This window comes from Alligator sinensis, unplaced genomic scaffold (genome assembly GCF_000455745.1).
Source record: "Alligator sinensis unplaced genomic scaffold, ASM45574v1 scaffold74_2, whole genome shotgun sequence".
Lineage (NCBI taxonomy): Eukaryota > Metazoa > Chordata > Crocodylia > Alligatoridae > Alligator > Alligator sinensis.
This window is the reverse complement of record NW_005841931.1, coordinates 1,691,136-1,715,700: the sequence shown is the minus strand read 5'-3', so window position 1 is coordinate 1,715,700 and position 24,565 is coordinate 1,691,136. Positions and strand designations below refer to the sequence as shown.

At 44.1% G+C, this 24,565-nt stretch overlaps 1 protein-coding gene across 1 annotated transcript in view; it reads left to right on the top strand.

Annotated features, from left to right (window-relative positions):
• TBXAS1 (thromboxane A synthase 1) overlaps window positions 1-24,565 on the top strand; it is a 390,857-nt gene that overhangs the window by 210,831 nt on the left and 155,461 nt on the right. The window contains exon 6 of the mRNA XM_025198922.1: window positions 9,752-9,868. Within this exon, the coding sequence (XP_025054707.1) occupies window positions 9,752-9,868 (117 nt within the window). The remainder of the gene's footprint in view (window positions 1-9,751; window positions 9,869-24,565) is intronic.

Below are 24,565 nucleotides of genomic sequence, written 5' to 3'. Positions count from 1 at the left end.
ATAGTGCATTTACAAGCAATTTCCCAGCAGGACAGAAACTGAACATAGAGGGGTCCCAATTCTACAACAGGAGCTGAAAATTCCAAAGTGTTATTTTTAAAAACCAATTTAGCAGCAAATGTTTGTTTCTGTTGCCTTATTGTTTTTACCTTTGTGTGTATGATAAAGAGTGAATATTAAGAAGTGTGTGCTTATCAAGGATCTGGATTTGATTCTGATTTTGCTTCTGCCAGTCTACATGGAATCATTACTACTTTACACCAGTCTAAATTAGAGCTGTATAGTTTCATAGTTGGTAGGGTCGGAAGGGACCTGAGCAGATCATCAAGTCCCCAGTCAAATGACCCCAGCTAAGTGATTATCTAGCCTCCTTTTGAAGACCCCCAAGGTAGGAGCCATCACCACTTTCCTTGGAAGTTGGTTCCAGATCCTAGCTACCCTGACTGGGAAGTAGTGCCTCCTGATATCTAGCCTGAATCTACTCTCAGTCAACTTATGGCCGTTATTCCTTGTTACTCTCGGTAGTGCTCGGGGGAACAGGGACTCTCCCATTGCCTGCTGGTCCCCCTTGGCCAGTTTGTAGATGGCCACCAGTTATCCTCTTAGCCTTCTCTTGTGAAGGTTGAACAGGTTCAGGTCCCGTAGCCTCTGCTCATAGGGCCTGCCTTGCTACCCCTTGATCATGCAAGTGGCCCTCCTCTGGACCCTCTTGATACTGTCCAAATCTCTCCTGAAGTGCAGCGCCCAGAACTGGACACAGTACTCCAACTATGGCCTGACCAGTGTCGCATAGAGGGGGAGGATCACTTCCTTGGACCTGCTCGTGATGCATCTGTGGATGTATGACAAAGTACGGTTAGCCTTCCTGACCGCATCCCCATATTGGTGGCCCATGTTCAATAATAACACCAAAATTCTGTGCTGACGAGAAGGGAGTTCCCCAGCCTGTAGGTATGCTGCTGGTTCTTCCTCCCTAGGTGCAGCACTTTGCACTTGTCAGTATTGAATCCCATCCTGTTCTCATCCGCCCACCCCTGTAACCTGTCTAGATCTAGTTGCAGCCTGTCCCTCTCCTCCAGCATGCCCACTTCTCCCCACATCTTAGTGTAATCTGTGAATTTGAGCAAGGTGCTTTTCACCCCCTTGTTCAAGTCGCTGATGAAGATGTTGAACAGTACAGGCCTGCAGACCAAGCCCTGGGGAACCCCACTGCCTGCATCCCTCCAGGTCGAAAAAGACCTGTCCACCACCACTCTCTGGGTGCGGCCCTCCAGCCAATTTGTGACCCATCTGACTGTGTAGGCATTGACACCACAGTTGCCTAATTTTTTAATGAGAATGGGGTAAGAGACAGTGTCAAAGGCCTTCCTAAAGTCCAGAAAGACTACGTCCACCGCCACACCTGCGTCTAAGGATTTTGTGACCTGGTCGTAGAAGGCCACCAGGTTGGTCTGACAGGACCTGCCTCTAATGAACCCGTGTTAGGTGCCCCTAAGCATGATCTCCCCTGTTGGTCCCTTGCAGATGTGCTCCTGGATAATTTTCTCAAATAGCTTCTCCAGGACCGAGGTAAGACTAACAGGCCTGTAGTTTCCTGGGTCCTCCTTCCTCCCTTTTTTGAAAATGGGGATGACATTGGCCCTTTTCCAGTCCTCTGGCACCTCACCAGAGCACCATGAGTGCTCATATTGCTGTGCCAGGGGTCCTGCATAGACCTCTGCTAATTCCCTCAGCACTCTGGGGTGGAGATTGTCAGGACCTGCTGATTTGAACACGTCTTGTCCCACCAGAAGTTCCCTGATTAGGTCCTCACTGACCCTGGGCCTGGCAGTGCCTCCCCTGGGTTTGTCAGGGATCCCGGTCGGGGGGATGCCCCGGTCCCTGCCCAAAAAGATGGAGGCAAAGAAATTGTTAAAGAGCTTAGCTTTGGCATCTGGTGTGACCACCAGATTTCGTAGCGTATCCTGCAGAGGCCCTACATTACCCGGTACCTTCTTTTTACCACTGACATATTTTAAAAAGGATTTATTGTTATCCTTGATCCGGGTCGCTAGTCCCAGTTCCATCTCCACCTTAGCCTTCCTAACAGCCCCCCTACAGTCTTGAGCAATGGAGGTGCCCCTCCCTTCCATTGGGTGTAAGCCTCCTTTTTAGCTTTGAGATGTTCCTGGATGCTTTTGGTGAGCCATGGGGGCTTTTGAGCCCTCTTGCCCCTTTGATCCGTGTTGGGATTGTCACCGTTTGGGCTTGGAGGATCGTCTCCTTAAGGAACGACCACTCTTCTTGGACTCCCAACTCCCCTCCCCTCCGGGACCTCAGTGCCTCCCCAACTAGTCTCCTTACGTCTTTGAAATCCGCCCTCCTGAAGTCTAGGGCTGTTGCCTTGCTGCAGGCCTTTGACATCCTGCGCTGGATGGTGAATTCCAGTAGGCGATGTTCACTATCTTCCAGGTGGCCGAGCACCCGCAGTCCACTCATCAGGTCATCGCCTGTGGCCAGGACCAGGTCCAACAAGGCATTTCCCATGGTGGGACTGTGCACCTCCTGGGTTAGATGGAGGTCCTGTAACTCGGCTAGGAACCTATGTGAGCGGTCAGACCTGGCTGACTGCTCTTCCCAGCAGAGCATGGGAATGGATGTATGTGTTGATTTTAGCATTTATGAATAGTTATATTTGCCTAATAGCAATGACTTGATTTGGTTTGTATTGACAAAACCATGACTTAAGAAAATGTTTTTGATGACAAGAACAGATGTTTCCAGGCAGCTTGCCATAGTAAAGGGGAAAAAGAAGAGCCAATGTTTACTTGAAAGGTGGTGAGCTGGCATTGACTGTTCCATTTTTGCAATAAATAATGATGGTCTGTAGCCATAAGTCAATAGTTTAAAACCCTGACTTTACAAGAAGGGAATGAGCTTGTAGCTGCTGTTTTGTATAGTGTGATGCATATGGTGGACTTGCAGACAATTGCTATAATCACCACAGCAAATTATACATGCTAGTGTTTGTCTATATCACTTAATGACAGGGGGAGACCAGAAAGCCAGTTGAAGAGATGGCAATTAATTGAATTATTCAGCAACTGGCTAGTATTTCTGAATATTAATGGTTTTGATATGGCAGGGGTCGGCCAGGTGGTGCAGCCCTGAGGCAGTGCAGCCCTGGTTTCTTCCCTGCTCCCAGCACAGAAGTGACGAGCCTGGTGCAGCTGTTTGTAGCCAGCCCGGGTTCTGGGCAGCTGCAGCAGCAGGCTGGCTACAAACAGCTGCACCAGGCTCGTCACTTCTGTGCTGGGAGCAGGGAAGAAACCAGGGCTGCACTGCCTCAGGCCCCGCCCCCACCACCCACTCCGAGGCACACCTGCTCACACCGGTGCAGAGCTAGTGCTGAAGCCCGGCACAGCTGTTTGGAGCCTCCCGGCTGCAGCCGCCCTGGCTCTGGAGAGCTGCTGCCAGCCGGGATCCCGGGCTGCTCCCAGCAGATAGCTGCAAGCCCTGCTCAGAGCAGCACAGGCTCCAGCAGCTACCCAGAGCCAGGGTAGCTGCTGGCAACCACAGAGCCCGGGCAGGGGCTTTGGGTGGGGGGCAAGGGGCAGTAGGGCTGGGGGGCAGGGGCTGTGGGTGGGGGACAAGGGGCAGTAGGGCTGGGCGCCAAGGGCTTTGGGTGGGGGGCAAGGGGCACAAGCAGGGCCCTGCCATGTACCCCTTGCCCTCATTTTGTTTTTCTGCCATGCCGGCACTCCGGCACCTTCTGAGACAGGCATTATGGTTTTTTTCGGCACTCCGGCCAAAAAACGTTGCCTACCCCTGTGATACGGGCTAGACACCATTAAGTACAACATATGAAACAATTGAGCTATGAAAGCTCTCTGGAGTTGACATTTGCTTCAAATGTTTTCAGTTAGAGCCATAAAAAAATTCCATGTTAGAGATTTTCATCTACCAGAGAATTTCTCCAGTTCAACTTCATTTAAACCTGTGTGCTTAGAAAAAATACTGCCAGTCTTTCCCCTCAAGTTCAACAGTGTTCTTACAGTATTTTTTGTAGTCTGAGTTTTAATGGTCAACAAGGATTGACACAATAACTTCACTATTACTCTGTGATGGCAGCAGTCCCTTGACATGAAGAAGACAGTCTTCCAATAAATAGGGGGGTCATCAGAGAGTCCAGAGCTGGCCGAAGAGGCCAATCTGAGTTCCACGTGTTTGACTGCAGACATGGCAAATAGTTCCAGGAGGAAGGAGTGGTTCCTGGTAATGTAAGGTCAAGGTAGGGGAAATACTCAATATTCTCCAAAGATTCTCCTTGAATTGCAATATGTAGAAGAGCAGCTAGATGGCTTGGGATGGGTTGGTAAAGTATCTTGGTTTTTCTGAAGTTTACAGTGAGTCCAAGCAATTCATACATTTCATAGAAGTGATCAAGAGTGGTCTGGACTCTTCAACTGAGTGGGCACACATGACACTGTTGTCAGTGAATTGAAGATTAGTAATGGAAGTGTTGGTTATCTTGGATTTGGAACATAACCATTTAATTTTAAAGAGATTCCCATCCATGGACTGCCGGAAACTGACTCCAGATGGAAATCTGTCAGCGATGAAACGCAGAATAGCTGTGATATAGATCAAAAAGAGTGTTGGTGCAGTCATACATCATTGCTTCACTCCAGTTCTAATAATGAAAAGCACAGTTTTTGAGCCATTGCTTAGGACTGTTGCTGTCATGTCATCGTGAGGGAGTCTGGTGATGGTAATAAATTAACAGGCATCCAAATCTCATCAGGATCTTCCATGAATTCTTAGTTAGGTCAGTGAAGACCATGTAAAGATCTTGATATTGATGGGCACTTCTGCAGCTGTCTAGCAACAAAACTCATATTTATTGTACCTCTGCGTGGAGTGTTCTGAAATGACATTGAGATTCAATTAGAATCTCCTCAGCAAGGAAGGCAAGTCTATTGAGGAGAATGCAGGTGAAGATCTTCCCAGACAGGAACCGGAGAGCGATGCCATGATAAATGCTGCAACCCAGTCTATCTCCTTTCTTTGATATGGTAACAATTTTGGCATCTCTTCAGTCACTGGGAATCTGTTTGTGTTTCCAGATTTGCATAATAATGACATGTAGTTGGTGAGAGAGCTTGTTTTCCTATTTCTTATAAATTTCAGCGGGTATTCCATCCGGACTACGTGTTATGTTGTTCTTCATCTACCTAATGGCTTTCAAGGGCTCTTGATAAGTTGTTGGAACTGCAAGGTAGTCTTTAATGGGGTGTTGTGCAATGGCTTTGGTGTTGTCTTCAGCGTTAGAATCTTGGTTCAGGATCTCTTGAAAGTGCTCTTTCCACCATGCATTTATGGTGGAGTTGTCTTTTAAAGAATGCTGTTCTATCCTTGGACCTCAGAGGGAAGACTTCTTAAGTGCTTGACCCACAGATTGCTTTGGTTGCAATGGGGGTAGGGGGTGGGGGAGGGGAGAGAGTACTCTGTAAGACCACGGGAAGTAAATGCCAGTTATGAATGGCTTTGCAGAATTTGGCAGGCCAGTAATTGATTTTTGGGAGGATCGTGGTTGGCAAGAGACTTCTTTCTACCACCGCACAATACAAGTCGACTTGAGAGAGCACAAAACTGACGGGACTCATCAGGATTTCTCACTGACACCATGGCTGTGACTTGAATATGGAGCTGGGTTCCCAAATTTGTTTCCTCTTCATGAAGAATCTCAGTATTTGAAACCTGAATGTTACAAACTGTTGGCACAGACGTGCGTGTCAGAATCATAGAAAGTTAGGGTTGGAAGGGACCTCAGGAGGTCATCTAGTCCAGCCTCCCACTCAAAGCAGGACCATTTCCAACTAGATCATTCCAACCAGGGTTTTGTCTAGCCAGGTCTTAAAAATCTCCAGGGATGGAGATCCCACAACCTCTCTGGGTAGCCTGCTTCAGTGCTTTACTACCCTTCTAGTGAGAGAGTCCTACCCAGCCCTGCACCTGCTGGAGCATGTGTATAACTGCCTGGCTTTTTTAATTGCCTGTGAAGTCTCATACTGTTGATGCTACCAAGTAATATCATGCTTTTCTGAACTGCGTCCAAATTTCTTTCTCCCTCCCTACCTCCTTTTTGGTGTGACAGGGAGTGTCAGTTACCCCCATAGCAGCATCCATCCACTTTTCTTCGGTTCCCCATAGGGTTCACCCTTGATTTCAGGTTCTGCAGAAGGGGAAAGGATAGGCAGAGATCAGTTGTTCAGTATTTAAGTAATAACAGATGTCATATTAATATAATAGGTATTTGATTTCACAGTTTTAAGAAAAGTTACAGTGTCTTATCTGATAATGTGTAGTGATTTTTTTCTTGTGATCAGAACTGCTCAATTGCAGCTTCTACCATTTCCATTTTGTGAAAGCCTACACTTCATCCTTTATAAGATACTTCAGGATCATTCTCAAAGCAAACTCATTTTCCTCCCTGTTATGTGAACCAGTAATGCAAGTTATGCAGTTAGCAAGAAAGTGTTTGCGGGAATGATAAGGAAAACTTGACAAATGAAATAGTCCCTACATGTCAGTTCTGTGGCTACTCCACTAAATAAAAAAATGCTCTCATGCCCAAGTTAAAGATGCAATAAAATAATATAATACCAGAATTTTTCCTTCCTTATTTTAAAAGTGGTGTGCAGGAGATCATGCATAAAAACTTATGTTAAGCATCACAACATGGATCTCTAAAATGAGAAGGGAATACCCAATTTAAGACAGGTTATGCAATATTAATTTGGCATTTTGTCCATCTGCATTGTAGTGCAGATGGTACATTATTACATGACTATGTGCTGTTTTTCCGTAAGACCCTTGCTTCATTCAGCAAACAGAATGGATGGTGGTCACATAGTGAGTGACTCTGGAAGGTTTTTTGTTCTAACGTTACTGTTCAGCATGTGGCTCAAGATCTTATTTGTGGTACACTAAATCAGACCTTGTTTTGAAGAGACAAAATCTCATGAGCAAACCCCTAATTCTGTTGTGTTCATTACTACTGTATATGAGTGCTTCACAAATTAATTGATGTTATGCCATTCTGAGGGAAGGTATTATCCCCATTTCACAGTGCATTTCACAGATGTGAAACTGAGGCTTAGGAGAAATTATGGTCAAAGAATAGTCACAGCTGTTTAGGTACACCTAGGACCTAGGATTTCAGAGCAGCGCACTGTACATTTTCATAGAAAAGCTCCTATTGACTTCAGTTGCATCTGTTAACTGTTTCACATTTCTGCAAAGCAGACACAGTGGTTTCAAGTTGGAAACTAGGAGAGAGGAAACACGCAATAAATGGCCACTTGGGAAAGGTTTGATTTAGGGGACTTGCCTGGTGTTAAATAGGAACTCTGTGATGGCAGAGGCAGGGGCATAATCCAGTTCTCCAAGGCGTTCATTTATCTTAACCAGAAGACCATCCTTTTTCTCCCTGCAGCCCCCTCCTCATTCCTTGCACAGACCTTCCACCATCTGCAGCAAATGAAGCAGGAGTTCTACAGACAGCAACCTCTCTCAGTGCACAGCTCTGATTTATTCCCATAGCAGGACTATTCTGTGCATGGGACAAAATGAAGGTTTTGTGGAAACCATAAAATAGAGAATTAGTTTAAAGGTATAGATAGTAGGGCTGTGTGAAGCTTCGGTAGTTGATTTGATTGGGAGGAAATTCGGCTTGATTCGGGGACCGAATCTTCAAATCGAATTGGGAGACCAATTAAAAGCTGGCAAGTGGCGGCAGCTCAGAGTCCGTGCTCCCAGTGGTGATGTGGGCATGGCAGCACTGGGAGCGGGGGCTCTGGATGAGGGTGTGGTAGCGTTTGGAGTGGGGGCTCTGCCTTGCTGCCACTTCCCCACTTCTGCCTGGAGCGAGCTGCACCTGCACTGTGCCCCCTTCCCCACCCCGCCATGCTGGTTGAGCAAGCAGCAGCAGGGCAAAGCCCCTGCTCCAAGTGCTGCTGTGCTCACATCCCGCCCCTCTCCTCCCCAAGTAACACCCCCCCAACCCGGCTGGGCAACTTGTCCCAACCCCAATCCCTCCCTCCTCCATGACCCTTCCCTCTCCCCTCCACCAACCCCAACACACTTACCATCTGGAGGCAGCTGTGTCAGCTGCCTGTTTGATCTATGTCTGAATCTCTGAAGCAGCGCCAAATCTTTTGGATCTGAATCAGCTGAATTGAATCAGGACAGTGACTCGAATCTCTGAATTGAATCGCTGTCCTCCAAATTGGTCGAATCTGAATCCAAAGCAAATACTTGCCACTTTGCACAGGCCTAATAGATAGATGTGCAAAATATACATAGTTGAAAGTGGTGAGGGTGCTGCGCTTACTGTGCATCAGCTATTTTGTGTATCCATTCCTATTCCATGGTAAGTGAAAGCTAAACTGCAGCAGTTTACTTCTAAATTAAACAGGAATGCGCTACTCTGGTTTAGCTTCCATTTCGCATGAGATAGGAACAAATAAATGAAACTATTACCGTGTAGCCCTATATATGTTATAATCTTCCACTGCCCCCTGCCTTTTAATTTGGTTTAGTTTATCTGTCTGTGCCTACCCTAAAAGTGATTTGTAAAGGGAGCTGAGAAAACTCTTTCACTGTCACCAGTATGGATGTGAATAAGATGCTCCATGTCTGTTTAAAATGTATTTATATTTGATCTTAGGATGATCAATCCTAACCTGGGTCATAGCCTTCTCACTCTGTACTCCTATTGGCAGTCAACCCACTGGTGCTCATAGCCAGCCTGTACACTGTCAGATTAGTGCCATTAGTTTACTACAGTGTCTAGCATTGCCAGGTATTTCAGAATATTACATTAGACCTTTTGCAGTATAAAATACACTCACACATTTTACAAGACTTATGCAGTGTAGCAAGCCAGACATTCCTTCCCATACCACTTTATTCCAAGTTGGCTGGCACAATTTTCTCTAGTGGGATTCCATAGTTGATTAGGCAGTACAAATTAGTGGATATTGTGGGCATGCTCTGAATGGGAGTGAATACAATGTAACATACAGGAGGGAAAAGGCATCTGTTGATCTAATAATTGATCAAATATTTCCATAGTATCCCCGATCCTGACCTCATTATTCAGAGGGAATCCCAGTGATAGCACACTTAAAAAGTAGAATTTTGCTTTCAGGAAGGACTTGATTAGCTCTTTAGTAACATACTCAGAAGATGCAGTTACATACTCTGAAGAGTCCCAGAACGAACCTACTGGACTGACATTCTAAGTACAGTCTAGAATCATGTCGCCCATCAGGATCTTGGTAGGGAGCATCTGGCACCCATTTCTAAAAGGGAAGGAATCGCCATCTTTAGAAGGACATATACTCAGAGAAACTGGGGTTCTGCGGAAAATGTTGGCAATTGAAGAAGAGTGTCAGAAATTACAAAACATGATGTGTCTGAGAATATAGTGCTAAGCTAGTTTAGTATCTTTGAAGGAATACACTGAAGAAGAAATCAATCTGGTATTTCAGCTCAGTGTTTGTCGCAATATCCCAATCCTATTGTTCACATTAGGTAGCTATTGACTTTACTAGAATGATTACAAGGCAAATGACTAGTTAGGTTAAGTTATATCACAAGGATACCAGAATCGTTCTAGAGTCTTGTAATTTTTGCTGAAACTAGACTGGTTTTCATTCCACTTGTTTACTTCCTACGTCTGTATTTTTTTTCTTTTTTGATTTAGACACCAGGACTAGTTTCCAAGCCAGTAGTTGACAGCATTCTCTGTCTGCGTGATCAAAGATGGAAGGAGGTCCGGAGCATGTTGACCCCAACCTTCAGTGCTGCAAAACTGAAAGAGGTAAGATACAGCATGGAAAACTATCTTCTTCTGAAAGTGATCATGTTTTCTCCATTGGGAGCATCTGTCCTTGTAGCCTGCACTTTAAGTGTATGTAAATTAGGGCTGTGCGAAATTTCGCCTGCCATTTCGTTCCGACACTATTTCGACCAATTTCAAGGTCGAAACAGCAAAATCGGAACAAAACAAAGCCGGTTGAAATAGCCCCGAAACAAAACAAGGTTGGTCGAAACCTTTCGACCATAGGCTGGGGATGAGAAGTCAGTCCAGCTGGACTGACTTCCCATCCCCTATGCGAGATCTGGCAACCCCATCTGCTTGATTGTGCCGGGGTGGGAGGTGGCGCAGCTGGGGTGCTTCCTGGAGCCCTGCGCTTGATTGCTTGGGCCTCCCATCTCCGGCACGATCAAGTGCAGGGCCCCAGGAAGCAGCCCAGCTGGGCTGTCTTCCGTCCCCAGAGTGATACAGTGGGGGCACCGGGAAGCAGCCCAGCTGGTCTGACTCTCCACTCCGAGCGAAACTCAAAATGGTGTCAAAACAGCCTTTCTGTTTCAACGGAACAGAACAGCTGTTTCAACTTGAAATGAAATTCGATAAGAAACACTGTTCCCTCGAACCGTTGGAACTCAAGGTGAAACGGAACAGTGCCATTTCGCACAGCCCTAATGTAAATAACCATAAAATTGGTACTTCCAAAGTATTCGATACATGCCACACATGCACAATACGTTTCAGTTCCTCAACTGGTGCTAATCAAATCCAAGAAGAGGTTTTTTTCCCAGTCAACATGGGGGAGGGGAGGAGGTGGGGAGCAGGAACCTTATCTTAGGTTTCAGTACCAGCCTGGGGCACGTGGCATCACAGAACTGGCTTCAGCCCTCGACCCAAGGCTGAAGATGGAGCTGAGACACTACCTGCCGCAGACCAGGGTGGATCATAGAGTAGAGGCGGGAGGATGTAGTAAGGAGATTGTGGGGGAGATCTGCAGTATGCTGCTTGAGGCCGAGTATGGAGGAGATAGCACTGCCTGTCCCCACCCCACTTACCTTCCTGGCCAGGCCTGGAGCTGCTGCTGGGGCTGAGGCCAGTGCCAGGGCTTCTGACTGCCTTGGAGCTTGAGCCAGAGCTGCTGCAGAAAGTAAGCATCAGGGAGCAGCGGGTGGAGGGGCAAACATCAGGATGGACAAGTGTCAGGTGTCAGGCACAGTTATGGGGCAGCAGGCACAGGCATGTGAGGGGCAAGTGGAAGGGGGCAGACAGAGGCATAAGGGGAAAAGATCTAGCCTTTCAGCACCTGCTGCTGCTTTCACCACCACAGCAGTTAGGGGGCGGGGGGCGGAGTTGAATTTAAGAGAACCCTCCAATAATTAGCTTGTATATAAGGAAAATGGTAACACATTTATAATTTTTCATGTATAGAATCTAATTATTAGGGGGACATCTTGAATTCAAATGTGTCTTGGATTTGGGTAAACGTGGTAAGTCCGTTGACTTCAGTAGAGCTATGCCGATTTCAGTTGGCCTTGATCTGATCCTGTAATTTACTCCAGTAAGAAATCAGCTTGCTCGTAAGAATGTAGAAATTAAAAAAAAGAAAAGAAAAAAAACCCCTTTTACTTTCAAGAAGCAGCTGCTCTGATTGACTGAAGTGCAGAAAAGGTTATGGCTCCTAATCAGAACTTAGCTTTTCAGTACTTGCAAAGTCAGCAGCTTTCACTTCAACACACAAACCTTTTCAGCCTTTTTTCATTTCCTTCCCTTTTTATTCTTTAATCCTTTGATATAATAAAATAAGTCACTGGAACAGAATGGCATTGCCCGATAAATACCTCTGGCTGAAAATAAATGTCTCAGCAATGACCTGCTGCTAATTTTCTATAAATGCCCCAGCATTTATCTAGCAGTGGGAGACCATTACCCTGTGACAAAGTTCTAGTCCATTGACACAATATCTCTTAATTAAATGCAGAGTAATGATTGACTGGTTAAATTCTTCTTTTCAAAAAAAAAATCTTCCGCTTTGTATTTATGCTGAAAAAGAAATATTCCTCACTCTGGTGCCCAGTCCTTGCTTGTAAAATTTTCCACTGGGCAAACGCTTGTGTTGTTTTGACATGCCTCTGTCGAAATCCACAGTAACATCTAAATGCGTCTGGCTCCTTTAGCTCTATAGACAGCAGTTGCTTAGCAACACCAGCTGTCACCTCCTTATTATGGTAAATTCTAATTGGCCATAAGCCTGGCAAGGACCGCTGATTAATCAGAACTGACAATATCATTGGTTAAGCACCTAGACATTGACTTTGCCACTCACTTGATAGCAAATTTCATAGACACTGGGATTTTTAAATATTCAAATAATTGTTCAGTAATGGTATGGCTGAAGACAAGAGTTTTGCATTTCCTTAGCTAAAATGAATCTCTCTTACTGCAGGTCATCAACACAGAACAGTTCAGCTTTTTTGCTATTAAACTAACAAAACTTAAAGCCACTCACCCCACGGTTTGTGCAGAGCAACCCCTGCTGGCTTCAGTCAGCCATACTTAGACAGAAAGATTCCTTGGAAATGTTGCTTTGTAGAGGTGCATCTGTGTACCTCTGTGATTCTGTATGGGGGTTTGAGGGTCAATTATTAAGGGGCAGGAATAAGGGGAGAATCCGCGCTCCTTTTGCTGCTTTGGTAGTAGAGCAACACCACTGGAAGAGATGAAAGCAGAGTACAGACTGGCATCTAGTACCTAGCTCATATGTAAAAAATGTGACATTTATTAGCTTTAACCATACTTTCATTTCCAAACTGTTTGTTAACTAGAAAAACCTCACTTATCCTACGCTGCCAGAGACGATGAGGAGAGGAGTGAGTAAAGAATTCTATAAACCCTAAGGAATCAGAGGAGAGTATTCCTGGGAAAACGTTGCCTCTGTTCATGCGTGCGTGCGTGTGTGCGCGCGCGCATGCGTGTGTGTGTGGAATGCCCTTCACCCTTTCCATAAAACATGTTATCTCCTGTTTAGGGGATCCCCACATGTATCTTAAATTAGCTTGTTTAGTTGCATCAGCTTTGTTCAGTATCTATTCTGTTTCTACTGCCTCTGTGCTTGCTTGTTTCCAGTAGAAAATTATGCATCTGGGGGCTGTGTTTTCCTGGTAGGGGTGTTCTTCATTCTCTTAGATGACTGTGTGTGAAATTAAATAACCTTTGAATGTGTATGCTTCTCAGCCCTGTATGTCGTTTTAATGCAGAAAAGTGATGGTCTGTTCAGGGATTTGAATTTAATGTGATTTAACTCCTCCTTCACACACGCCTTTCAACACTGCTTAATTTAGCAGTCATAGCAGGATTTCTCAAAGGAAATCAGTGCTCCTTCATTGTTACCCTCCCTTTTTTTTAAGCATCCTGGATTTAGTGCTTCCTACAGAAAGTATTGCAGGGAAAGACATACTTTTAGTACTGACAGTACTCTGGCAAGGTCTAAATCTCAGAGCCCTTTTATGTAATCAGTCCTGTTGGTGTTTCCATTATAAACTTTTCCATCCTCCAAGGAGTTACTGGCATGCAGTTTTGGCATCTAAAAGCCTAGGCAAATTGCTTCTTTCATTTTCACCACACTAAACCTAAGCATCACAGCTTGGTGTTTTGGAGCTATATCCAGGTTGACCTTGTAGAAGCCTAAACAGGACTTAGGCCCAATTCAGGCACTTAGGTCACAAAGGGCAATCTAGATCAACCCCAATGCAGCAGCTCCAAAACTGCTTAGGTGCCTAGACTAGGGCTACTGTGTGTGCTTAGTGATTCAGCCACATAGATATCTAGGCATCTAACCCTCCTTAATCTCTGTTGTGATCCAGATCATTGTGGGAAATGTCTAGGTTGTGACTAAGTCCCTCATTCCTTAGGTAGAGACAAAGCATGTCTAATATGCTTTCCATGTGAAATAGTTATATGCAGTTCATTCCAAATGCCATGATTGATAGTAATGATGATGTCCATCTTTTTGGTGCAGTAGCTTAATGGGAAATAAAGTGAGATACGTAGGTTCTTGGTTTCTCTCACCTTGAAGGGTTTGAACCTTCATCTCCGACTTGCCAGGACATTACCCATATCAGCATATAAAATAGACTGGCAAGGACACTTTATCCTTCCTATTGAAGCTGGACCTTTTGGCAGCCAGGACTGCATGAGTCATGGGATCAGGTAGAGAGCAAGCAAGAAGGAGCCTGACTGGGTAGGCTAATGGCTAGGGCACCCTTGGGGAGGAAAGTCCTAAATTCCATTCTCTGTGGAAGACCTTGCATTTGTGTCCTGGTATGCCAATAAACTGTCCTGCAGCATTGACAGAGACAGCAAAAATCTCCATTGGTGTTGGGAAGTTGTACATTAATGTTGTAGATTACAGCACCACTCTGAGGAGACCAGCATCTGGCGGCATGCTGTAAGTATGCAAACAGATGTCGCCCTTGTGTCACCATAAAAAAGTTTATGGAGGAACAAGCTGTAAGCAAACAGACATCCTTCCTCCTTTTTGCACTCCACGTGCCCAAAAATGTTGCTCCTACCAAATGTAGCCACAGTTTGTTATTCCTTATAGGGGAGGACACCAGTTTGCTTATTGCATACCCTGAGAATCCTAAAAGGGATTCCCATGGTACCTCACTGCCATGCCCTGTCTTGGGGCACAGCAGCTGGGGTCATTGTCCCACAGGACTGGGCCCCTAACGCCCCAGGAACTGACCCTGCATGACAACAATCCCAGGTAATGACTATAACCACCAGTGAAGCTGATCAGCTGACACACCCTGGCACAGCTGATCCCATTCCACAGATAATATCTTATTTTCTAAGAAAACGGGGAGTGTGCAGCCTCCTACAGGGCAATAGCATAATGACTGCGCTACATACAACAATGTGACTTTTAGACAAATTGCACATGAACCTGTCTTGCTGCCACTAGAATCCTGGTCCTTCTGTTTCAAAAGCACAGACTTCCCATACCAACTATGAAGATTTATTTTAGTTCAAGTAATAAATCTGCTCTTTATCCAGGCTAGCCACTAGGGGAATAATGCCATATACACAACACTACCACATTGCAATAGGGCTCAGGCCAGTGTGCCTCCTCATGGAAGCAGTTTTTCTTTTTGGTTAACTGAGAAGGCCTGGATTTGATTCTTCCCCTCATCTTGCATTTCTGTGAGGCAGGGGCATAATGTCATTAAGAAACTTGCTAAGCGAAGTTGAGCAGTTTCACCCGACTGTATGTTAGGTCATGAAAAAAAATTACCAAAATCCCAGACATTAAACAGAGAACTACAACCACAAAGGTTAAAGATGGCTTATGTTGTGAGCAACTGAAAACAGGTAGTTAAACAATTGTTACGCAGTCACAATAGAGATTGCAGCCTGTTATGAGAATTGCTTTTATTGTTTTTCAGAATTTTCCATGAGGCTTCTACACATTTCCTACTCAGTCTCCCAACTTTCTTGCACTACGACTTGAATACTATTTGAATGTTGTTTTTTTAATAGAGCTCCATATGCTGTATCTCCCTTTTAATTTCCTTTTTCTAATGAATGCACAAAAGCTAGTAAAACAGTTCACTCTTCTTGGATGAGGTTTTAATGCTTAACAACATTAGACATTCAGACACCATAACTGTGGGTGAAATGATATAAAAAAGAGAAATGCTGAAGTTCCAACACTGCAATCAGATCAGTTCTATGTGCAGCCCATTGGAGCTACTAATAGGATTGGTCATTGATTGTAAGCTTTTTGGGATGGGGCTAATGTCTTCCTTTATGATTGTCCAGAGGCCAAGACAAGGAGGCATGTGACTGTGGGAGGTTATTGCACTGAGCACTACTCTCATACTAATAATAAATAAAATAGGAAAGAGCAAGTACTGGATGAGAAGTCAGGAGATCTGGGTTCTGTGCCCAGCTCTGCTGCTGACTTCCTGCATGACCTTGCAGAAAATCACTTAAGCCTCCTGTATCTCAATTTTTTCATCTGAAAAATGGGAATAATAATAGCTACTTCACAAAGTTTTTTTTTTCTAAGGTTTAGTTCAGTCATAATGTTAGTCAAACACTTTGAGGTCTTTGGAGAAAAGAGCCTGTATAAGTACAAAGTACCATCTACTGTTCTTAGGCCTTACCAGATATTGCATATTAAAGCATAAAAATATGTTAAGATGCTTGATCATGCTGTAGTGATCCTGGTTCCCTACTTAGCATTTCTTGATAAAAATAATGAATGCATCTGTGATGATCCCACAGTTCTGCCCCCTTGTCAGGGTTGATAAATAGCTCTGCTCTCTCTCACAGCCAACACCAGCAGAAATCTATTGATTTTTATTTATTCTGATTGTGCTGCAGTTCTCTTGTCGTCGCCTATCAGGATATCTGCAGTTCTTTCCACCACTGTCACCCATTCAAATCAAAAAATTAAAGAAATGTGTGCCATGTAATGTGGTGTTGTCCTCAGCAGTCTGTGAGGGTGGAAGGGGCTGGTTTTGATGCTGTTCTTCCACTTGAGGTGGGTTGCAGCACAGACTTTGTGATGTTCCAACAGAAACCACGGAAACAAACCCTCTTGCAGATCAGCCAGATCAAACTAATGGGTGCAGTCTGACTGTGAGAGTTATAAGTCAGAAATCTGGGGCCCCTCTAGATGTTGAGGTAAAGGTGCGATAGGATCTGATGTGTGATCCACGTGCATGGCAGGAGACGTGATTGTGGGATCTAGCAGCAGATCCTATTACACCTTTATCTGAACATTTCCATGCTGCTGCAGCTGTGAGCCTCCTCAGCTGACCAGGCTTGCAACCAGGGCATCATTCCACACATTGCTGTGACTGTGAGTCCTGCAGTTGATGGGACTCCCAGCTGCCGCAGTGTCCCAGGTACTGTCACAGATGCGAGTCCCAGCAGTACCCCACACATTGCTGCGGTTGCGATTTCCACAGCTGACAGGACTCCCAGCTGCAGCAGCGCCCCACACATTGCTGTGGCAATAAGTCCTGCAGCTGACAGGACTCGCAGGGCACTGCCATGGCTGGAAGTCTCATCAGCTGTGGGACTCACAGCTGTGGCAGCACATAGTGCAACCCAATTGCTTGGAGCCCTGTCAGCTGACAGGTTTCCAGCTGCGGGGCCATACCTTGTTACACTGCAAATTCAAGCTGGATGGAAATGTGCAGAGGGAGCCTGGGAGGAGCTCAGTAATGCACTCGAACTCCTTATAAATTTATTAGCCAAAGACACTGGGAAAGTGTCCCTTAATATACAGTAGTACTGCTCAGCAAGATAATGTTGCTTCATACTAGAATATATCTATATATGGTCTATATACAATTTGGGCATCTGGAGCAGTTTCCCCATGTCTTGATCTGTCATTAGGAAAAGCCATCCCACTATTACAAACAGCGAATGGCATATTGAATTAGTTTTAAAGATAAATCATTTTTCTCTGACTTGTACTTACATTTCTTCTTTTTTTTTTTTCCTGCCCTTCATAGATCATTGATATCACTGAAATCCCAGCATCAGGCCCTTCATTTGGGGGTCTGACTAGCTAACTGCAAATGCATGCATTTTGTGTTCTCTGGTGCCTCTTTACAGGGGAGGAAAGTTGGTATGAGCCTGCCAAATGATACCAGCCTTTGACTCTTCGTATGCTGCCACTTAAGACATCTCCCTGCTTTTTTCCTTTGGCTCTACCTACCCTTTTCCCCCCTTAGTCAGCTCAACTAATGTGGGGTTTTTGTACTGTAGCCTCTGGTTGCCAGGATTAGGAGACAGAGTCCTTAGAACAGGGGCGGGCAATTATTTTGTACAGAGGGACGCTTACTGAGTTTTGGCGAGCTATCGAGGGACACATTACAGGTGAAATTTTCTAAATTTTGTAGGGGCCCTGCAGTCTGGATAGTATGGCCTGGTGGGCTGCATCCAGCCTGCGGGCCACATTTTGCCCACCCCTGCCTTAGAATAAGTCCTACCATCTTGGTTCAGGTGCAGCTTTACCTACCTGCTGACAGCATTTCAGCACCAGTTCTTCATGAGCATATCATCCTTCTCTCTGTTGCTCAGGGCCTAATCCAAGGCTAATTAAAGTTAATAGAAATCTTGCTGTTTCTTTAATGGATGTTGGAACAGTCCCGGTGTCCTGAGTGGGTGCTACATGCTACCATGTTTCTCAGCCCTATTCCCAGGAAAGGTAACCTGCCTAGAAAATTAGACAAAGTGCCTGTTAGGTCAGCATAAAGTGTTGGTGGGTCAGTCAGTCAGTTTAGTCCTGCTGCTCCCATGGCACTGAATTTATAAGCATGTGTGCGTAAAACTGTATAGATAGCAGTCACTGCAGTAACTAAGAGATGGGGGTTACAGTTTGAGGCCTCTGTATAACAAAGTGCATAAGCATGCACTTCGCTGAACTGGGACATGAATGACAGGGATGAAAAGAAATATTAATAGTTGTCTCATTGACTGAGTGCAGTCCATCCTGGAGACTGAATGAGGCAGGAAGTCTGTAGGGCTAATAGTGCAGGGTAGTGTAATTAAAGACTGTCATAATCCATAGATGCAATGAGGCAGAAATAAGGTTGCACAGACCTTAACTCTGGCATATCCAAACTTTTGAATGTTTGACTTTGCAACATTAGTAAGATTCTTTTGTTATGGTATTTTGGTATAATATCTGTCCATATATGAAACATGGGCAAGCATGAACTAAATATCTATGTGTGCATTCTCACGCACTATAATAAAATTGTTTGTGTATCTTACAGTTTAGCTGCATATATTTTCAGGTGGGTTTGGTTGTACCCTCTATCCTTAAGGTTGTGCTGTATTACCCATTAACAGGGCCAAAGTGTATAACTTTGTCAAAATTTAACTATTTAAACTGTGATTGTTAAATGCTGGATGCTTGCCTTTGCCTCTGCCTTTGCCTGTCCTGCTGGCTGATTTTTTAAATGTATTATTTAAATGTAACTGAAAACTGGTCAGCAATTTCTGAAAATGAGACTGGGGAAAAATAAATTGTTTTGGTCATGTTAACAAATTCTGGCAAAATGTTTGAGTAGTGTTAGCATCCCCATGATTTAAAGCAGAGTCTTGAAATTTGACAGCGTAGTAGCTTTTGTGTCAAGGGTATCGTGAGTGACCCTGGCACGGGTAGCCTGGATAGATCACCTAGGTTGGGGAGCTGGAGTCAGGCATCAGATTCAAGATTGCAGGAACAAAGTCAGAACCAAGGTTAGGAGCCAAAGGCAGGATTAGGTGTGAAAATCCAAGCAGGCCAGTGGCACAGCATGATCTTTGCCGAGACAGTTTGCTATCTACTGTAGGCTTATAAAGGGCAGGGCCCTCTTCCTGTAGCCCTGAGGGATGACTCAGCCTACTCCCTGACTCCTGCCAGCTGCAACCTGGGGCCGGATCCTCTCCAGCTGGGCCTGAGCTCATTACAGATGTTCTGTCAGCCTTGTGAAATTCTACTTAATTTGGCCAGACTATGAGTCTTCATACAGCTGGTTCACACAGGCTCCATAGATATTTGACAGACCTTCATAACAAGTCTTCAATGATTCTGTCTGCATGTGTAGACTCAATCTTGCATATGAGCAGCAGTTTCTCTCCAATTCTGTTCCAGGCTGCTGTTGGTAGAGATATTGTTTCTTTTGTGCTGTTGGTGCCTTTCCATCCAAGTAAAGTGGAGAAGGAACCTGCCCAATGTGAATGCAGAGGTGGCAAGATATAAAAGGAATATTTTGGGACAAGGAAGGAAACTGGGACCCAGCTGGGCAAGAAATCTAGGACTAGTAGGATGGGGCACAGGAAACTGGAATTAGTTGGGTGAAGACTGAGTCTGAGAGCCAGCATTGTGAAGGAAAGGTGGTAGGGCTAAGTGGAAACAGATCTGTCAAGGAGCAAGCTGTAGGGGAAGTACTAGAACTGGCTGAACAAGGAGATTTTGAAGGTACAATATTAAATGAGAAACCTGGGAGAGAGATTGAGATGGGAGACAAATGAGGATGGCAAATGTGGAAGGAGGGAAAGAAGCCAGAGTAGGGGAACAGATGGATTGGGTGATGACTGGAGCAAGTGGGGTAGAACTGGAAATGACTGGGCAAGGAGACTAGGAATGCAATGTGAAGGCAGAGGGTTGGTATCTGGGACATGGGGACAAAGACATTAGCATGGGGACCCAGGAGTGAGGGAGAGGCAGTACTGCTAGAAAAACATGATGGAGGACAGTATAGCTGCAGAAGCAGTCAAGTCTTTGGGGGACTGGGGGAGAAGGCATAATGGGCAGAATAGTTTGTGCTCACTAGTGCATATTCCCCACCAGGACCTGGAAAGGAACCCAAGATTTCCAAGTCTCGCCTCTTCTTTTGTGTCAACAAACCATCATGAACCAAACTGTGTATGTCATTCATTTCTGGTGCTGGTCCACAGGCAGGAAAGCTGCCAGAAGCTCAAGTGGCAAAAGCCAGTGTGCTGGTTTTAAAGCTTCCAGTCTTGCTGACTGGTAGTGTGGGTCTCAGTGGGATGCCCTATGATAGAATACGTGGAGAGGGGTTCAGGTTGCTTCTTTAAAAACCTAGGAAATTATTCATGAAAGACTATTAATAATGTCATTACAGGTTCGAGTCAAGCACTCACAAGTTAGGAAATGCTGGAATGAAGGTTGCCTATACAAGCTTAACTTATCCAGTGTGCATATGCATAAAATATAGTTTTTAATTCCTGTATTCCAGAGGACTCTTGCCTAAGTCACCACACTGGATTGGTTCATCTCATCAGTACTTTGTTGTATTTTGTTCAGTGTGTAGATTTAGGCTTCATTTTACTGTGTGCTGTTGAAACCCTGTTCTGAAGACAGAATTAACAATTTCTTCCTGGGCTTTTGTTTGAAGCTCATCTCTATAGTATCTCAGTACTCCCTACATATTAATAGTGGCATTATTCCATTTTACAAATGGGGACCTGATACAGAGTGCTTAAGATTAAATGTATTTGCTAATTTTGAATGCCATTTTGGGAGGCCTACAATCTGATTTTTCAGTGCTAAACACTAAATAATAGCTGATCTATTCAAAGTACACCTCCTGTTGAATACAATTGTAGCCGTGAATTCTTAGCACATCTGTGTGTTAGACCTGAAGATCTCAAGTCAGGCATCCAGAAAACAGCAAACACAGTGTATTACTGATCATCAAAAAGTTGGTTTTAGGAACTCACTTATATTCAGAAAAAGACTTTCTGGCAGATGTAGGGTGAGAATCAAACTGTTCAAGACAGCATGAAACTGTCTTAAATGTGAGAATGTCTTCTTCCTTCTTACAACTCTGTCATTCACTGTATTCATTACAACTTTTGCAATCAGTGCCCTACAGACAACAGCTTCCTTCACCCCACAGCCCTAATCCATACCTAGAGCAGGTGAGTCCTGGGCACTGAATGATGAAAGGTGCCTGTGGAAAAAAATGGCTTCTGATTACATAATTAAAGAATATGTTGTCATGTGTATGTGCAAAAATGCCAAAATAAAGCTGCACAGAAATCTTAATTCCACCATTTCCTAATTTTTGAGTGCTTGGTTTTACATGAGTAGTGTTTTTCAAACTGTTTTTTTCTTTCTGTTCAATATGCTGGTTAATATTTATTTTACATGGTGTTGCTGTGGTTCATTTATTAATATTAGTTAAACAAATGGAAGATGAAAAGTGCTAGGTAAGTGCTAAGTATTATTTTTACTGTTCACCAGACCGTATAATGCTCCCAGCTATATTGTAGTAATGACTGCCCAAGAGCAATGCATAGTGACTGTGTGAATATCTGAGTGATTATTGAGGATGATACCCAGTTCTATGATATTAGCTTTTAATTGCAATTTTAATAGAGGAAGTTGGCTCTCAAAGGCTGAGGCAGTTGTTATGGAAAATCAGTGTCATGACATCATTTGGTTAGAAAATAATGGACCCTTGAGTTGGCAAAGGGCACCTGGTGAGTTCTATGGGCCTTCCCCCATGCGTCATGACAGGAGTTTTATATTCCTGAACTCCAGTTGACACCATGTTGATTTACCCAACAAGAGAAGGATCATGCAGCCCCCATCCTTAACCTCTGTAGCAGGGAGGAAGAATGAGCAAGAGGAGCCGCTGCTGTCTGCAAAGACAGATCATGCCACGGAAATGCTTCTTCCTGCCTACAGGGACCTCGCATAGAGGGTCTCTAGGCACTCCCATTGACATGGGGACTGTGGGCAGCAGTACAGCTGGGTGATAAAAGGAGAGGGAAGGGATTGTTGGGATTGTGAGGGTGTGGAAAATAATAGTTTCTAAAGAGATTAACTAATAAGACATGAAGCCAACCTGACCTTGGACATTTTGCTCATTCTTTTGTTTGAGAGAGGTTTTGAGTGCAAGTCCTTTGTGGTAGAGAATGTCATTTTTTTTCCTAGTGTGAGTGCTAATAATAAGGCAAGTAGTAATAATAAATACTAAGAATTATAGCTAATTAGAGGAGTGTGACTGATGCCTTTGAGCAGTACAGATCTCCCTGCATACTGCAGTATCAGAAATTAATTGTTGTTATGTGCCAAGCAATGTGTTGGCAGGATTACACAAAGAAACCCCAACCTCCAATGCTCTTCTTTGGCATATAAAAATACATTTGGATGCTGGGCTACTTTAGCCATTAGATAACTGGCAGATCAAATATTTACAAGGAGCATATTGTTTAGATTTTACTCCATTATGTTACGAATAGCCAATCAGAGGGCCCAGCAGCTTGAGCTTATTTACCCACCAACAGCAAAAAAAAAACCCTTAAGTCATGCAGCTTGTGCACTCTGATTGGCAAACGATCATCTATAGAAGTGTAGTGTTCTCCAGGGCCCATCCACTTGCTGTGTATATTGTTTTGCTATGTTTTCTAAAAAGTTTGAGGCAACTTCCTTCTTCCACCACCCTTTTTATTTAACTTGATTATTAAACAAAGAGCTTAAATTATTCCAAATTAATAAATGCCTCAGTCTGGGGTCCTTGTGTTCAGCTATCGTTAAGAAGTGCATGCCATCCCTAGGAAAAAAAATGCCTATGCAGATACCCTGTATAGTTTCATCATGCAAATAATTGTCCTCTTAGGGCAGTCCTATCCCTCTACATTTCCTGCACAGCCACAATAAATCAAGTCCTCATGGACCATTTGCCCACGAAGTTATTTTATGGGTAGAAATAAAGAGTAGCAATATTCTGAAACCTTAAAGGTTGGTAGAGGATAGGAAGTTCAGCAGTGCAGTGAGATTCATCCGAGCCAGCAATAACCTGTGCAGTACTGAATGAAAAAAGATAAAAATAAAGGCAAGAAAGGGAAGATATAAAATGATCCCCATATCTTTGATAAAGAACTGTTAAAATACAGATTTTAATTTAATTCTTCAGGGTTTTTGTTCAGTAGAAGGGTTTAACCCACAGATTGGGAAGCATTTTTCACCAGTCCTGTCAGTTTAACAACATGTTAATTCCTTTGAATCACTTGAGAAGAAGCTGTTTCCAGGAAACCTTTCTTGGGCTGCCAAAAGGGTAAGAACACTGCTTTATATTATTGGTTGTATCCCCAGTCTCTACAGCTAGTGTTGCAGAGTGATCATCTGGATCCATCAGAACTCAAACACTCACCTTGCAGGTTTCCCATTATTAAGACTTAAATTAGCCTTGTTTTCAATTGCAATAATAATGACCTCTTTCTGAAAGCATCAGCATGGCCCCTCAGGAGTGACTACAGATATTCCTGAGTCAGAATCATGCCTTCAGTTAAATGTGTTGGATGCTCGTCCATTGGTCTCTTGGCTGGTTATGCTTTTGCCCATGTGTTAAGATGGCACTGTGCCTGGGCGCAGTATTATGCCAGTTTCACAGAGGAAGAGGTGCCAAGCAAAGTGGACTTGGATGGGCAGCCTGCATTGCTCTCATCGTGTAGTGAGAACATGCAGTAAGCTATCTTTTGTTTTTTTTGGTAGCAAGAATGTCAAACTAGAAGCATAAGCCTCTTGGCTTTTTTCACGTTTGTTTACATCCACAAACTGAATTGAAATGAGCTACTTGGACATGAAGAAAAGGAAGCTGTAGGATTCATAGATGTGTGTGCCTGTACATAGTAGCAACTTTTATTGCAGTGGCTGTCTGGAATAAGCACTGAGGACAATGATGCATCGAATTGTAGTCTATAAGGAGAACAGTTCATAGTCCCTGTGAAGAAAAGACTATAGCAGTTGAAGAGGATGTATTCATGTAAGGACTACAGCCAAAGGAGTAGTTAGCCCTCTCCCTCTTCCACCCCCTGCTTCACTCTACAATGTATTTGTGATTGGTGTCTGATTCCTTTTCATGTATAAAGAGATGTACGTCAATACTGAATAAGGTCTTGATCATTTTGCGTGCTCCTAGTTTCTATGAAAGAACAAGATGATTTTCCCGATAGCCATGACCAGGTCAGAGTTAGATCCACAATTGACCATTGTGTGTCAGCAGCTAGAAAGAACAGCAAGAACATTTTAATGGGCATTAGCTATGTATTGAGAGTATTTTAATGGGTATTAACTAAGCATATGTCCATGTAGTAGCAATCATTATACCTGAGAATCCTTATTCCCAGGTAGAGATGACACTGTTCTCTGTGGTACCATATATT